Genomic DNA, 14,500 nt, shown 5'->3' with positions numbered 1-14,500 from the left:
ATGATACCCTAACCCTTGCTATGAATTACTAGTCAAGGCGATGTTGTGACTACGTATTCATGCGATGATCCTTAGGAAAAAGTTCTTAGGAACAAACATACAAGGAAATGTGATATAAGGAGATGAGAGGTAAATACGATGTAGGAGATGACCCTTAGGATAATTCCTTAGGGAAGGTACTTAAGAAATAAATGGAGATAACGGTGATGGGTAATTGGGTTGATTGTTTGATGATTGAATATATATATATATATATATATATATATATATATATATATATATATATAATATTGCGGGTTGAAAACCCTATATGCTCACCAGGCTCCCAAGCCTGACCCACTCACTTTAATTGTATCACAGGTATCGATACGAAGCTGTTTTGCACTGCGAGATTAAAGGAGATGTAAATCACTAGAGTAAATGAATGTATGTTCTGTTTATGCTTATGTGTTTGTATCGGAACATGACATCCCGAGGTTTTATTATTTAATGAAAATACATTCTCTTTGATAAATGTTTTGATAAGTTTTTATCATATCTTGTTTTGGGAACAAATTCCGCAACCGTTTTCTTTAAAAGATTTACTCTGATTTTATAAAACAAAGCATAAACAAATCGGTATTTTCTGGCCGTGAAATTGGGGATGTCACAGTTGGTATCAGAGCATTAGTTTAAGCGAACTAGGAACTTGTAGGAAATTTCTAGACTTAAACTTAGAATGCTAAGTAATGATTGTGAGGAGTGTGTCTAAAATATGATAGGTAGTACAGCTAAATTGACACAAGCACTAGTTTATTTTAGGAATGATGCCTAAAATGCTTTTATGTGCTAATTGTTTTGTGTGATAGATAAATTGATGCTATTATTTGTTCGGATCTATGGTTTGTTGCCGACTGGATCTGGAACCCTTATTCTAAACGTATGACGACGGTATTAGAACTAGCATGTAATGTGTTTAGGATTCTAAACGTATGACGATGGTATTAGAACTAGCATGTAAACGTTTCGGAGTGATAAGGACGATTTAATTATCTATCATGGATGAGGATCTAAATTCACCTTATTCGGTGTATAGATAAAGAATGTCAAGGACAAGAAGCGGAGTTGGAAACGCGAACGAAAATAGGAATCGACCACCTGTAATCGAGCAAATACCTGTTGTAGCTGTTGCACCTGAGCCGGTGACGATGGCTGGTGTATAATTCATGATTCAGACAATGTTAGATCGTCAGATGGAAGAAACTAGACGTCTGCTTCAACAAGATCATGAAGAACTTTCAATTCAAGTTGAAGAGCCCGAAGTAAATGGAGGGCCGTCGGAAGAAGGTAACTTCAGTGGGGCTGTTGGTCAAGCCAAACCACCAATTGTTAGGCAGAATAACCATGATGGAGGGAATAATGGCCTTGGATGCAAATACAAAGATTTCTTGACTTGCAAACCATCGACCTTCACTGGAAAGGAAGATCTGATTGGAGTCATGGATTGGATCTCAGAGATGGATCTAGCCTTCATGATGTGTGGTTGTAGAGGCAAGTTGCAGACCACTTTCGGAATACGTCAGTTCAGAGGTGGAGCTGTTCGATGGTGGAACACTCTGGGAAAGATCCTAAACCCTAATGAGCCACTGCAACCGACTTGGGCAGAGTTCTTGGTGCAATTCAAGCGCAAGTTCTGCTCGGCCTAAAATCTGCTAGAACTGGAGAACAAATTTCCTACATTGACAAAAGGCAGCATGTCAGTTGATTAATACACCAATTCATTTACAGAAAAAATGGAATTTTCTTTGCGCATCATCCTAGATGAGCTGACAAAGGTAGACCGATACGCAAAGGGACTTCCATGGGAGTACGCAGTGCTAGTACGTCAGACACCTACTCTGGAGGCAGCTATCTGGGCTGCCAAGTCTGTTGAGGACATGATCAAGGGAAGAACCGCCAACAAGGTTGAAGTTGGTGAGAAAAGAAAGTTTTAAGGATCCCCAAGATCTGACGAAAAGAGAAAATTATCGAAGTCTAGTTTGAAGAAGTTCGAAGGAGGAAGAGATGAAACCAAGTGATGTGAAAAGTGCAAGAAAAAGCACTTCAGAAGATGTGATGGAGAAGTGACCTGCTATAAGTGTGGTAGGACCGGTCACTATTCTAGAGATTGTACGTTCGACAATAGGAAGTGTTACGAATGTGGAGATGGTGGTCATATTTCGAAGAACTGCCGAAAGAAGGACAAAGCTGCAAAGAAAAATGCACCGCCACAACCAAGGGCATTCCACATGATCCTCGACGAAGCGAATCAAGGATGAGGATTTTATATCCAAGGATCAAGTTATGAAGTAGCAGTGCGAATAGTAACTTATGATGTAGCCTATTAGAGGCATAGTATAGGATGAACTTGAACTTTTGTGTAATCATTTCAAGATTTAATATAAACCTTGGTCTTCTTATCTGATGTGATTGTGTGATTTCGTATGGTGACTTGGTTGAGTGAGGGAAAATACTTGGGACGAGTATGAGTAGAAGTGAATAATAGTAGAGATCTATACTACTGGAAGCACATGAATCACGCTTGGATCAGGGAAAGTCGCAACGTTACCAAGAAACTAGTAATTGATTCAATTTTATTCATGTATGTCATTACCATTGTTTCGGTAATGACTAGTAAGAGGGTTGTTATTCTAACCCTAGCGGTCATGACAAATTGATTCCGACTACGATGAGTTTGTTACGTGGTTCATAGACCCAAGTTCGATATAACATCTGACCTAAGTCAGAAAATTGAAATCAATGCGATCGATAGCATCGCGCTCGTTGTTAAGGATGCTTTTAGCTAGAAATGCTACATACAAAAGTGTGATTATATCACATTAGAATATGAAGGAAGGTATAATCCATTCTGGAATTTGACTCTAAGAGACTTGAGTCTAAGGTGCTGTTTGATTTTCTGAAGCAAAAATTCATGAAGTCTGCGGACCACCTCTACAACCCTCTGCAGTAGAAGAGGTGGACCAAACGGCTGCAGACTATAATAAGAAGCGTGTTTGTTTTTTTAACATCTGCATACTGCTGCAGATATCAAAAAATTAAAATAAACTAATTTTATAAACCGAAAATAGCTTTTTAATACGTAAAATTTAATAATGTATAACATTTCGGTAAAAATTAATGATATTTCAGTAAAAAAGAATGATATTTCAACAAAAAATAAAGATATTTTCAGTAAAAAATAATGATATTTCATCAAGAAAATTATTATTATTGAATATAAAAAAATGAAAAATAAATTCAATAAGAATAAACGAAAAAAAAGGGGAAAAAATATAAAATAAAATTTTAATAACATATAATCAAAATTTCAGCAATAAAATAAGAAGAAGAAGAGGTTGGAAGAGGCAGTACAAGTGCTGCGCCAAACAGAGCACGCGCAGAGGTTTTTGACTCAGAAGACTTCTAAAAAACAAACAGTTGCGAGATGAAAAGTGTTGCGCGTGTGCTGCGCCGCGCAGCAGTAAGAGGTTTGAAGAAGTTTTTTCCAAAAAACAAACAGCACATAAGCGTTGCATCATACGATGAGAGGTCATTAGAACATGACCCATTGGTCTGTTACAATAGATAAAGGAAAGTACTTACTTAAGAAGAAGAATGAGTCATAATAAGGATTTATTTTGTAACTCGAAGGTTACAATTGAAAGTACAACATAGTACGAAGAGCAGATGCAGGATTGAGCACTACCTGCTATCGAGAAGTCCAATAGTTAGATACTCTTTAGAGGAAATATAGAACTTATAGTTATTACTTAGGATGGAGAGATAACTTATGGAGTCAGTATACAAATCCTATTTCGTTGATGATTCCGGGACACAATCATCCTTAGGGGGAGATAATTGTAACACTCGTAGATCCGGGCTAGTCAAATTAGATACGATAAGCATCAAAAATGACTTTTTGATGGAAGATTATTTATAAGTATTAATCTTAACCAAATTGTATTATATTTCACAAGGTTTCCGTGCATATAAAGAACACCAAAATCCAAGTTATAACGAAGAAGTTATGACCTGTCGAAGTTTCGCGACAGAACCGGCATGACCCAACGCGAGCCCGTGCGACGTAAATAGTGAATTTAAGGTAGATAGATATCTACCCTTAGTGATCTAAACGAGAGTCAAATATTTCTTCGATAGTAGTCCAACGATAAAAAGACAACCAAAAACAGAGTTCAGATGAAGGAGTTATGAATTTCGAACATAGTTTTCCTATCCCGGCCTACTAAAAATAATATATAACTAATATACTTATAATATATTAAAAATCAAGTCAAAATTAGCCATTGAAGTCTAAGCGATAGTTGTAGAGCATAATCTCACCTTCGCGTCGATATAAAGAGCATCGAAAACGAAGTTCGTATGCGAAAGTTATGAATTTCTGAAGTTCGGGGCACGAACCCCAAAGTTGTGTCAAAGACCACGACATGGCAAGCAGTTCCACGACGTGACAAGCCTTCTGAAACCTCCGGGAGTCCCCCAGATGCAACTTGAGATGACGCATGCAGTGATGACCAAGCCCACGACGTGGCAAAAGGTGTCACGACGTGGCAAGGGCTAGTTTTGCCCTATAAATAGATTTGAAGGGCCAGCCGAGTTTGGTTGCTCCTTCTCTCATATCTCTCTCCCGTTTTATCTCGATTTATGTGAAAGAAATATCTCGAAGCCCCGGTATCATCCCGAGACCCGAAGCGAGTCCCGAAGCCCGAAGATCCCGAGAAGAAAAGAGTTTCCGAGCCGAAGCTCTGCCTGCAAGAGTCCGGTTTTTTTAGAAGATCTTCCAGATCTACCGAAGAATACTACTTCTACAAGTCGTAGTGTTGTTTGATCATCTTCTGGTCAAGTGAGTGTGTGGTCACTTAATTCTAACACATAAATATTAAGTATTTGCTATGAAGTACGTGCTATGTGTATAATATAAAGTTGTTTATATGTGTGAGTGTATAGTCCCTTTCATAACACGATTTTAATACAAGTATTGTTTGAATGTATTAAGTATATGTTTTGGGTGAATATGTGATCACTTTCTTCTAGAATATATATGTTAAGTATTTTCTATGAAATATGTGTTATGTGTTTATATATTGTTGTTTATTTGAGATGAATGTTGGATGTTTTATATAGGTGTTAAATGAGTTAATATGTATATGTATTTTATATCTACAAATATGTTGGGTAGAACATGGGTAGATGAATTAGATGATATGTGATGATAATTAGGTGATGAGAAATAGGTGATGATAATTAGGTGGTGAGAAATAGGTGATGATAATTAGGTGATGACAAATGGGTGATGATAGATAGGTGATGATAAATGGGTGATGTGAGATGAGAGGAGATACCATAACCTTGACCAGCGATGTGGAAAATTGGCGATGTAGTCATCTACCATAGTATAGATGGCAACCACGGGCTATTCTAGATGAACCCGTGGAAACACCAGCAGGCTCATAACCCGATGAATTACGAGTTCAGGCGATGTTGTAACTACGTATTCATGTGATGATACTCTAACCTTTACTATGAATTAAGAGTCCAGGCGATGTTGTGGCTACGTATTCATGCAATGATTTCCTAACCCTTACTATGTATTATGAGTCCAGGCGATGTTGTGGCTGCGTATTCATGCGATGATAGCCTAACCCTTACTATGAATTACTAGTCTAGGTGATGTTGGGACTACGTATTCATGCGATGATCCTTACTAAAAAGTTCTTAGGAATAAACATACAAGGAAATGTGATTTAAGGAGATGAGAGGTAAATACGATGTATGAGATGATCCTTAGGATAATTCCTTAGGGAAGGTACTTAAGAAATAAATGGAGATAACGGGGATGGGTAATTGGGTTGATTTTTTGATGATTGAATATATATATATATATATATATATATATATATATATATATATATATATATATATATATATATATATATATATATATGTGATATAATATTGTGGGTTGAAAAGCCTATATGCTCACCAGGCTCCCAAGCCTGACCCACTCACTTTAATTGTATCACAGGTATCGATACGAAGTTACTTTGCACTGAGAGATTAAAGGATATGTAAATCACTAGAGTAAATGAATGTATGTTCTGTTTATGCTTATGTGTCTATATTGGAACATGACATCCCGACATTTTATTATTAAATGAAAATACATTCTCTTTGAGAAATGTTTTGATAAGTTTTTATCATATCTTGTTTTGGGAACAAATTCCGCAGCCGTTTTCTTTAAACGATTTACTCTGATTTTATAAAACAAAGCATAAACAAATCGGTCTTTTCTCACTACAAGAAAAATCCGAAATAACTACGGAAATATTTCGTAGCTAAACCATGATATTCCGTAGTTACGTGTGGTTAGAGACGGAATTTGCTACGGAACCCATCTGTTGCAAAAATCCTCGTTACTAAACTTTTTTTACGGAATCCGTAGGACCTTCGCAACGGATTTTGCAACAAACTTATTTCCGTAGCAAAATACCTATAAACTGTATCCGTAGCAGTGACGTAGCAAATTAGCTACAATTGTTGTCCGTAGCATATCCGTAGCAAATTACCTACCACCCAATCCATAGTTAATCTGTCACAAATTAACTACAAACCATACCCGTAGCTAATTTCCATAGCAAATCTACTACGTGCAATGTCGTAGCAAATATTCCATAGTGAATCTACTACGATCTAATTCTGTAACAGATAGTTGGTAGTAAATATACTACAATTTACTTCCATAGCAAATTTACTACAATATATTTTTGTTGCAAATATTCCATATTAAATTTACAACAACATATTTTCATTGCAAAAAAAAAAATTATGACGGAATAGATTCCATAGAAAAATCCATAATAATTCAACTACATAATAACAACGTAAAAATAGCCATAGTAACTCTGTAACAATATCAATAACAAAAAATGGTGACATGATTATTTAAAAAACATAAAAGAATGATTCAATTTTTTCTTCTGAAGCGAATTTATAACAAAATCAAGATTCTGAAATTGCAATAACAATAAAAGAAATTACAAAAATACTTAATAAAAAAATAGTTTATCGTCAAATGAAATACCCCTATGTCCAAAGCACCAATCAAATTAGTGTAATACTCAAACTCAACTAGAAATCCTAAAATGCAATCAATAAAGAGTGTATCACTGATTATTCATATCATTAACCATGTTTCTCACATCATCCAACTCCATCCTTTGTTGGTTTATGGTTTCCTCTAATTTCTGGATCTTCCTCTCGAGATGATCTTTCTCAAAACTTGTATCTGGTGAAGTGCATGTTTGAGAGGAGTTTTCACGAAAAATGGACCTGCCATATGATCCAAGCCCATAAACTCTTTTCTTACGATCATGTCCTCCAACAGCTGCATAAAACAGTTCGCTTTCAGGAACTTCCTCTCCTAGCAATGCCAAATCCGCACGTAGAGACACAAACAAATCCTATAATGATATTGTTGCATTAATATATTTTTTTATACAAGATTTTTTTAAAAAAAATTCCTTTTATCAAGTAAATTAGAAATAAACTTACATGAACTTCTTTAGCTTTGTCAACTTGAAATGTTTTTCCATCATGATCCTTAGTATGAGTAAACATGAATAGTTCATAGCATGATGGAGCTTTTCCTGTATATTCCTCCTACATTAACACCAAGTATATGTCAAACACAACATGAAATGAAAGAAATAAATTATCATACTAGACTTTAATAATTTACATTAACCAATAATAAGGAAAGGCGGTGGTTATATTATACAAATATTATAGATTGCTATAACACTTTTCAAAAAATGATCATAAGTAAACATGAATGTAATATGCCAAAATAATTAAAACACACCTCCATTAGATGAAATGAAAATAAGATGTTAAAAATAATATTAGTAGTTAAAATACACATACCATATCAGCAGCAATTTGTTGATGTGAAGCCGATCCACCATTATGGGTAGGTGGGGCTTTTCCACCAACTACACCTTTACGCCTATTTTTTTTATTTTGCTCTGATTTTTTCTTGAAGTCCTCTGAATTCCATATTGCATTCCAAGCATTCCATACTTGTATTTCTATGTGACATGGCTTTTCACGAGTTGGGTTTCTTGTGCTTATGTCATAGATGTACTGTCGATATCTTTCTTTGGCCTTTTGTTCCCAAGCAGCCTTGACGAGTGAGTCACTAACAGCAACATCCCACTGGCATTTTTTCTATAATTCATAATAACAATTAAGTTATAATATGTGATTAGTGTGACTAATAATTACAAAAAAACATAATAATAAATAATCTACCTGAAACTCTTCCCAATAGAAAATTTTTGTCTCTTCACTTAAATTTACCCACTTATATCCATTTTCGTCCACTTTATCTAGGAATGATTTCGTAATTATGGACGAACATTTACCTGAAGGTAATAATCTACAAAACAAAAAAATGCATAATAATATGAACTAATCAAACTTAAATAAAAAAAATATGAAAATCAATTAGTATTTTCACTTACGTATTTGCCCGAACTGTAATATTCATGCGTTGTTCTAGTTGTGCATCTTCTTGTTCAGTAGCAATCGGTGTCGATGTGGCTGCTGTGGAGGAAGGGGCGGATGATGGGGCTTGTGTAGATGAAGGGGATGATGATGTGGCTGATGTGGATGAAGGGGTTGATAGGGTACTAAACAGTGGGGCTGATGTGGATGAAGGGGATGACAGGGTACTAAACAGTGGGGTTGATGCGGATGAAGGGGCTGATAAGGTATTAAACATTATGGGGGTAGTAGATGTTGTCGTTGTCGATGTAGGGGAAAATGATGGTGTTGGTGTGGATGAATGGGTGGTTATTGGGGCTGATTGAGTACCAAACAGTGGGGAGGTAGATGTTGTCGGCCTCATAGTCGGTGTGGATGCAGGGGTGGATGCTTCATTCGTGTACCTTTGTAACAACCTATGCATGTTCTTGTGTGGCCTTGTTGGATGTCCTTTCAATGGGAACGGAGACATCTCTTCTGTAATAACAAATTTGAAATGAAATATTATAAGGAGGCCAGGTTTACACATAAACAAACAAGTTATATTGAAACTGATAAAAAAAGTCTGATAAAATCAAGAAGTATGGCAGACAACAACATATAAATGACCGATAAGTGAAACATTTGTGGGTATCTTTCCTTTTAGTGTCTTCCTACTTTTCTGTAAAGCCATATACGGTTGTCTAGTAGCAATCCAATCACGAACTGGTGTTATTCTGATCGGTAAAAAAAAATTCTTCAACAATCAATTTTTTTATTCGGTGGGATCTCGATGTAGAAACTAGAGAAGATCGAACAGATTTATGTAGAAATTGTAGAAACACAACTAAATTACATGATTAATTTTACTATCTTTGATACTTATAAAAGATAAAGATTAAGAAGAAGATGGAAGAAATAAAAGAAAATTTACCAGAATCTGTGGGAGCACAATAGTAAGAAGCAACGAACAGCCCTAGAAGTCGATAGGAAAGCAGGACGAACAAAGACGTCCACCACCAGGATTACTCTTGACATGGGGAAGTTATGCGTAATTAATGGGAATTGGTTTTTAAGGATTAGATACAGGGAGATTTGGTTTGGCGGGATTTGAAACAAGGATTAAAAAATTTCAATCAATGATAAGATATATGTAAATATATATCCGTATGATTTACATGGTAATGATTTTATATATATGGAATGGGTAACAAAATGATTTTGTAGCTGAAACTCACTCCCGTAACTAAAATTATTGCAGTATGAAACCTTTTTCCTTTGAAAATACACAAAATACCCTTCCTTGTTATAGATGTTGTTGACATTACTTATTATTATCTACTTATTCATATATGCTCGAAATTATATCCATATGCCAAATCTCATGGAAAATTTCAAACAATAGTTACTCCAATTGTAGTCAAAGAAATCAATCAACTATTTTTCTCAAAATTTAATAATACTTACTCCAATTGTAGATGTTTTTTTGAAGGCTATTCTCATGTATATGACATCTCCATTAGAAATACCACCCTGTATCCCACCAAAATGATTTGTTATTGTCCTAATCTGTCCATATTCATCCGTATAAAGCACAAAAACCAACTATTTTTACAAAATCAAACATAAAGTAAATTGAAAAATAACACAAAACCTGGACCTGAACAAGAACAAAGTTGGAAATGTTATTGGACTGGTTAGTTTGGACCGACCCAAGCTGTGTCAGGATTGGCCTGATCAATCTTAATTGGATCAGGTTGCTGGGCATAACATCATACGATATCTTTTTTTGATTTTCAATATGTCCAATTTTATTTAAGGAAATTCCGTATTTACCCCTTAACATATTAGCATTTCCCCACATCATTAACCAAAGTTTCCACCAAAAGGACTACAAAAAAAAATTAGAAAGACTAAAATACCCTTGCTAGGAAAAAGCAACACAGAGTATAAATTGGTTTGTCCTATATATGCATATAGATTACAATGTTATAATAAACTAAAATAATTAAACTGTGATGGTGTAACAAACAAATCAATACCAATATCGTTCCCATTTGTAAAGCAACTAAAACCAAAAAAACAAATCTCTAAAGTTTCAAACAAATCGTTAATGAAACCTTACTCATTATCATCATCATACATATCATCATTTCCGTCTTCTTCTTCGTTTGTTGATGAATTGTACCCAAACTCACCCTCATTGTCATCATCATTATCATCACTAGAAGCATTGCTTGAGATGTCGCCATACTCGATTGTTTCATCACGTGAACTTGTGGATGCTTCTTCCATAGGGCTAATGATTTCATTTGGTTCCGCTTCATCATCTTGAAAAGCATCATCATTTTTATTATTAGTAGTATTTTGTACATCAATCCATCCACGTGGTTTAACTTTACATACAGCTAACCAATCAGACATGTTTTGCTTCATGCTAGGGTATGGAATGAAACAAACTTGAGTTGCTTGCACAGCTAAAACAAATGGTTCAAACTTTCTAAACTTTCTTTGTTTGTTTATATCAACCAGCTTATATTGCTTATGGACCTTGACCCCAACATTAGGATTTGGATCATACCATTCACAGTTGAACAAGACTGTGCTTTTGATTGGCAAACCAGGATATTCAACTTCTAGTATTTCCAACAACCTGCCATAGTAATCACAAGAGTCGCTACTTATACACACTCCACTATTCATTGTCACTTTGTTAGCACCATATGATTCTGTATGAAACTTATAACCATTGACAAAGTAGACGTTATATAATTTCACCATCCTTAAGGGTCTTCTTGAAAGATCATGTATATACTTGTTCTTTATTTGATTTTGACGTGCCTATATTACATAAAAGGAACTACATAAGAAATCTGTCAATAATAATAATAATAATAATAATAATAATAATAATAATAATAATAATAATAATAATAATAATAATAATAATAATAATATCCTAAGCACTCACATAATTCTCAAACCAGGAGGCAAAGTTTGTATCCACTTCTTCCATGAGATCATGTTCGCTTATATCAGGATATAGTTCTTTCAGCAACCTTTCATATTTTCTGTACACATAATAAAAATAATATGAAATCATGCAAAGTTGAATAATATGTTACTTTGAAATGTCAATTACAAGCTTACTTGACATACGGTTGCACCTTCTCTTCATTAAATAGTATGTAAGAATGTAATGCATTAAACTCCTTATCACTTAACCTCCTACTCTTGAGTTTTCCATATGCGCGGCCATGATGTAAAAATATACTCAACTTTTCTTCATCAACATCTTCAGCTCCTCCATCATCATTACGAGGCATCTTTCTGATACGTGTATAAACATGGGGCTCGAAATAGTGAGAGCAAAAGTTTGAGGCTTCACGAACCAAGAATGCATTGCAAATTGACCCTTCCACTCTAGCTTTGTTTTTAACATCCTTTTTCAATTGATGGAGCAATCTACAATGGAACAGACAACATATTAAAGTTAACCAAAGTTAACATTTAATGTATAAAATATAATGCGAAGTACAAAATTAACCTTTCAAATGGATACATCCAACGATATTGAACAGGGCCTCCTATCTTTGCTTCATATGGTAAATGTATCGGTAAATGTTCAATCGAGTCAAAAAATCCAGGGACAAATATCTCCTCCAATTTACAAAGAATTACAGGAATTTCAGCTTCAAGCCTTTTCATGTCTTCAACAGTAATTACTGTTGCGGTTAAGCTTCTAAAGAAAAGACTTATCTCAGTGATTGCTTCCCACACCTTGGTTGGTAACATCTCGTGGAACGCAATTGGCAACAATCTTTGCATAAATACATGGCAATCATGACTCTTCATTCCAAATAGTCTATGTGTGCTCAAGTCTACACATCTCCCGAGATTCGACACATAACCATCTGGAAATGTCAAATTCTCCACCCATTTACATACGACTTTTTTTTTCCTCCTTGCTTAACGCATATGGCGCTTTTGTATATTGACCTGTAACTTGATTTTTACCAAAACCTTTTCTATTATAGAAGACTTTCAAATCAGCTCTTGCTTTTGTATTGTCCTTTGTCTTGTCCTTCACATCCATTACTGTGTAAAACAAATTTTCAAAAAAATTCTTCTCAACGTGCATAACATCAAAATTATGTCTTATTAAATTTGTTTTCCAATATGGCAAATCCCAGAATATGCTTCTTTTTTTCCAACCACATCCAACTTTTTTGCTACATGATTTATTTACTAACTCAGCATTAACTTCTGTCACTTTTAACAAGCCAAAATCTTCAATTTCCCTTAAAATTTCTACACCATTCATAATTGGAGGAGGACCCCTTTCTTCTATACGGTTCTTGGTGAACTTAGTCTTATTCAATCTGAATGGGTGATCAGATTTGAGAAATCTTCTATGACAATCAAACCAAGAAATCTTTTTACCGTTTGGCAGCCTAAATGCTTGTGAATATTTTCCACAATGTGGACATGCTAGCTTACCTGCAGTTGCCCAACCAGATAGCATGCCATATGCAGGGAAATCGCTAATTGTCCACATTAAAGCGGCTCTCATTTGAAAATTTTGTTTAAGTGATACATCAAAAGTTACGATGCCTTCTTCCCATAAGTCTTTGAGTTCTGCTATAACAGGTTGAAGGAAAACATCTAACCTTTGCTTAGGGTTTTTAGGTCCGGGCACAATTGCAGTCAAAAACATGTAGGGTTCCTTCATACACATAGACGGTGGCAAGTTATATGGTGTAATTATAATGGGCCACGTTGAATGTTGTGCTCCTGAGGTTCCATGGGGTTGGAACCCATCTGTGCATAGTCCCAACCTAACATTACGACTTTCGGCTGCAAATGACGGATTGATAACATCAAATTGCTTCCAAGCATCAGAATCAGACGGATGACACATAACTCCAACATCATGCCCATGATCTTGTGCATGCCATCGCATGGAAGCAGCTGTTGCTCGAGAAGCATACAATCTCTTCAGCCTTGGAGTCAAAGGCAAATAATGCATTCGGGAAAAAGGTACACGTGAAAACTTAGAAGAATTTCTTGACTTTTTATACCTTGGCGCTTCACAAAATTTGCATTGATCTAGATCTTTATCTCCTCGCCAATATAACATGCATCCATACATACAACAATCAATCAATTCCACGGGTAGACCAAGTCCTTGTATTAATTTTTTTGTCTCATATAAACTATCAACCATGGTATTGTCCTTTGGTAAACCATCCTTCATCAATTGACAAATTGAATCAAAACATTCCTCAGGGATGCGATATTCAGATTTGATATTCAATAACCGAGCCACAACAGACAATTGTGTTACTTTTTCACAACCAGACCACAACTCTCTATCAGCAGCCTTAAGCATATCAAAAAAAATCTTATCTTGTGGATTTGGCTCCTCATCGATATGGGTTGTCATGAAATCAGGTCCTGCAGCATCCAAAATCATCTCCCTATAAGAGGGTTCATGTTGTTGATTCAGACTCAGTGGTTGTGTCATCCATTTGTGATGAAGTACAACCTGTAGTTGGTTCTCCATGTTTATCCCACACATGGTAGTTTGGAATAAAACCAAACTTAGACAAGTGAAACTTTACATCTTCAATTTCTCTATATGGTCTGTTTAGGCATTTTTTGCAAGGACATTTAATTTTTTCTCCATCCATAAAATGTTGTTTGCTACAAGCAAATTTGATGAAAGTGTTCAAGCCATTTCTAAAAATAGGAGATATGAATCCATCAGCATCTAGCCTTTCATACATCCAATTTCGATCTGTATTGTCCATTTCTAATATTTTATTTAAGTATATTGAATCTGTACGAAAGAAAATAACAAGTGTTAGATATGCAAAAACAAAAAATAAGATGCAAATTAAAAAGTTAAATAATACATGATAATTCCAATAGTATGTAA

At 35.2% G+C, this 14,500-nt stretch overlaps 1 protein-coding gene and 1 pseudogene across 1 annotated transcript; both read right to left on the bottom strand.

Moving 5' to 3' along the window:
* Positions 1 to 7,199: 7,199 nt before the first annotated feature.
* On the bottom strand, positions 7,200 to 8,584 carry LOC145038413 (uncharacterized). Its single transcript, XM_078986784.1, has 5 exons — positions 8,559 to 8,584; positions 8,347 to 8,473; positions 7,960 to 8,262; positions 7,588 to 7,695; positions 7,200 to 7,496 (listed from the first exon to the last, which is right to left on the bottom strand). Exons 1-5 carry the CDS (start codon positions 8,582 to 8,584, stop codon positions 7,200 to 7,202), a joined length of 861 nt encoding a protein of 286 aa, XP_078842910.1.
* Positions 8,585 to 10,680: 2,096 nt separating this feature from the next.
* LOC145038411 (uncharacterized) lies at positions 10,681 to 14,125 on the bottom strand (annotated as a pseudogene).
* Positions 14,126 to 14,500: the final 375 nt, after the last annotated feature.

This window comes from Lactuca saligna, chromosome 4 (genome assembly GCF_052625555.1).
Source record: "Lactuca saligna cultivar CGN05327 chromosome 4, ASM5262555v1, whole genome shotgun sequence".
Lineage (NCBI taxonomy): Eukaryota > Viridiplantae > Streptophyta > Magnoliopsida > Asterales > Asteraceae > Lactuca > Lactuca saligna.
This window is presented reverse-complemented; position numbering and strand designations above follow the sequence as displayed.

What these genes read in the sequence shown, in the direction of transcription:
- LOC145038413 (XM_078986784.1), bottom strand. Translation starts at nt 8,584, where the DNA reads ATGAATATTACAGTTCGGGCAAATAC. An exon ending in ATTACAGTTCGGGCAAATAC is followed by an intron (nt 8,474 to 8,558) that starts GTAAGTGAAAAT and finishes TTTGTTTTGTAG; the next exon opens with ATTATTACCTTCAGGTAAAT. An exon ending in ACAAAGCTAAAGAAGTTCAT is followed by an intron (nt 7,497 to 7,587) that starts GTAAGTTTATTT and finishes ATATCATTATAG; the next exon opens with GATTTGTTTGTGTCTCTACG.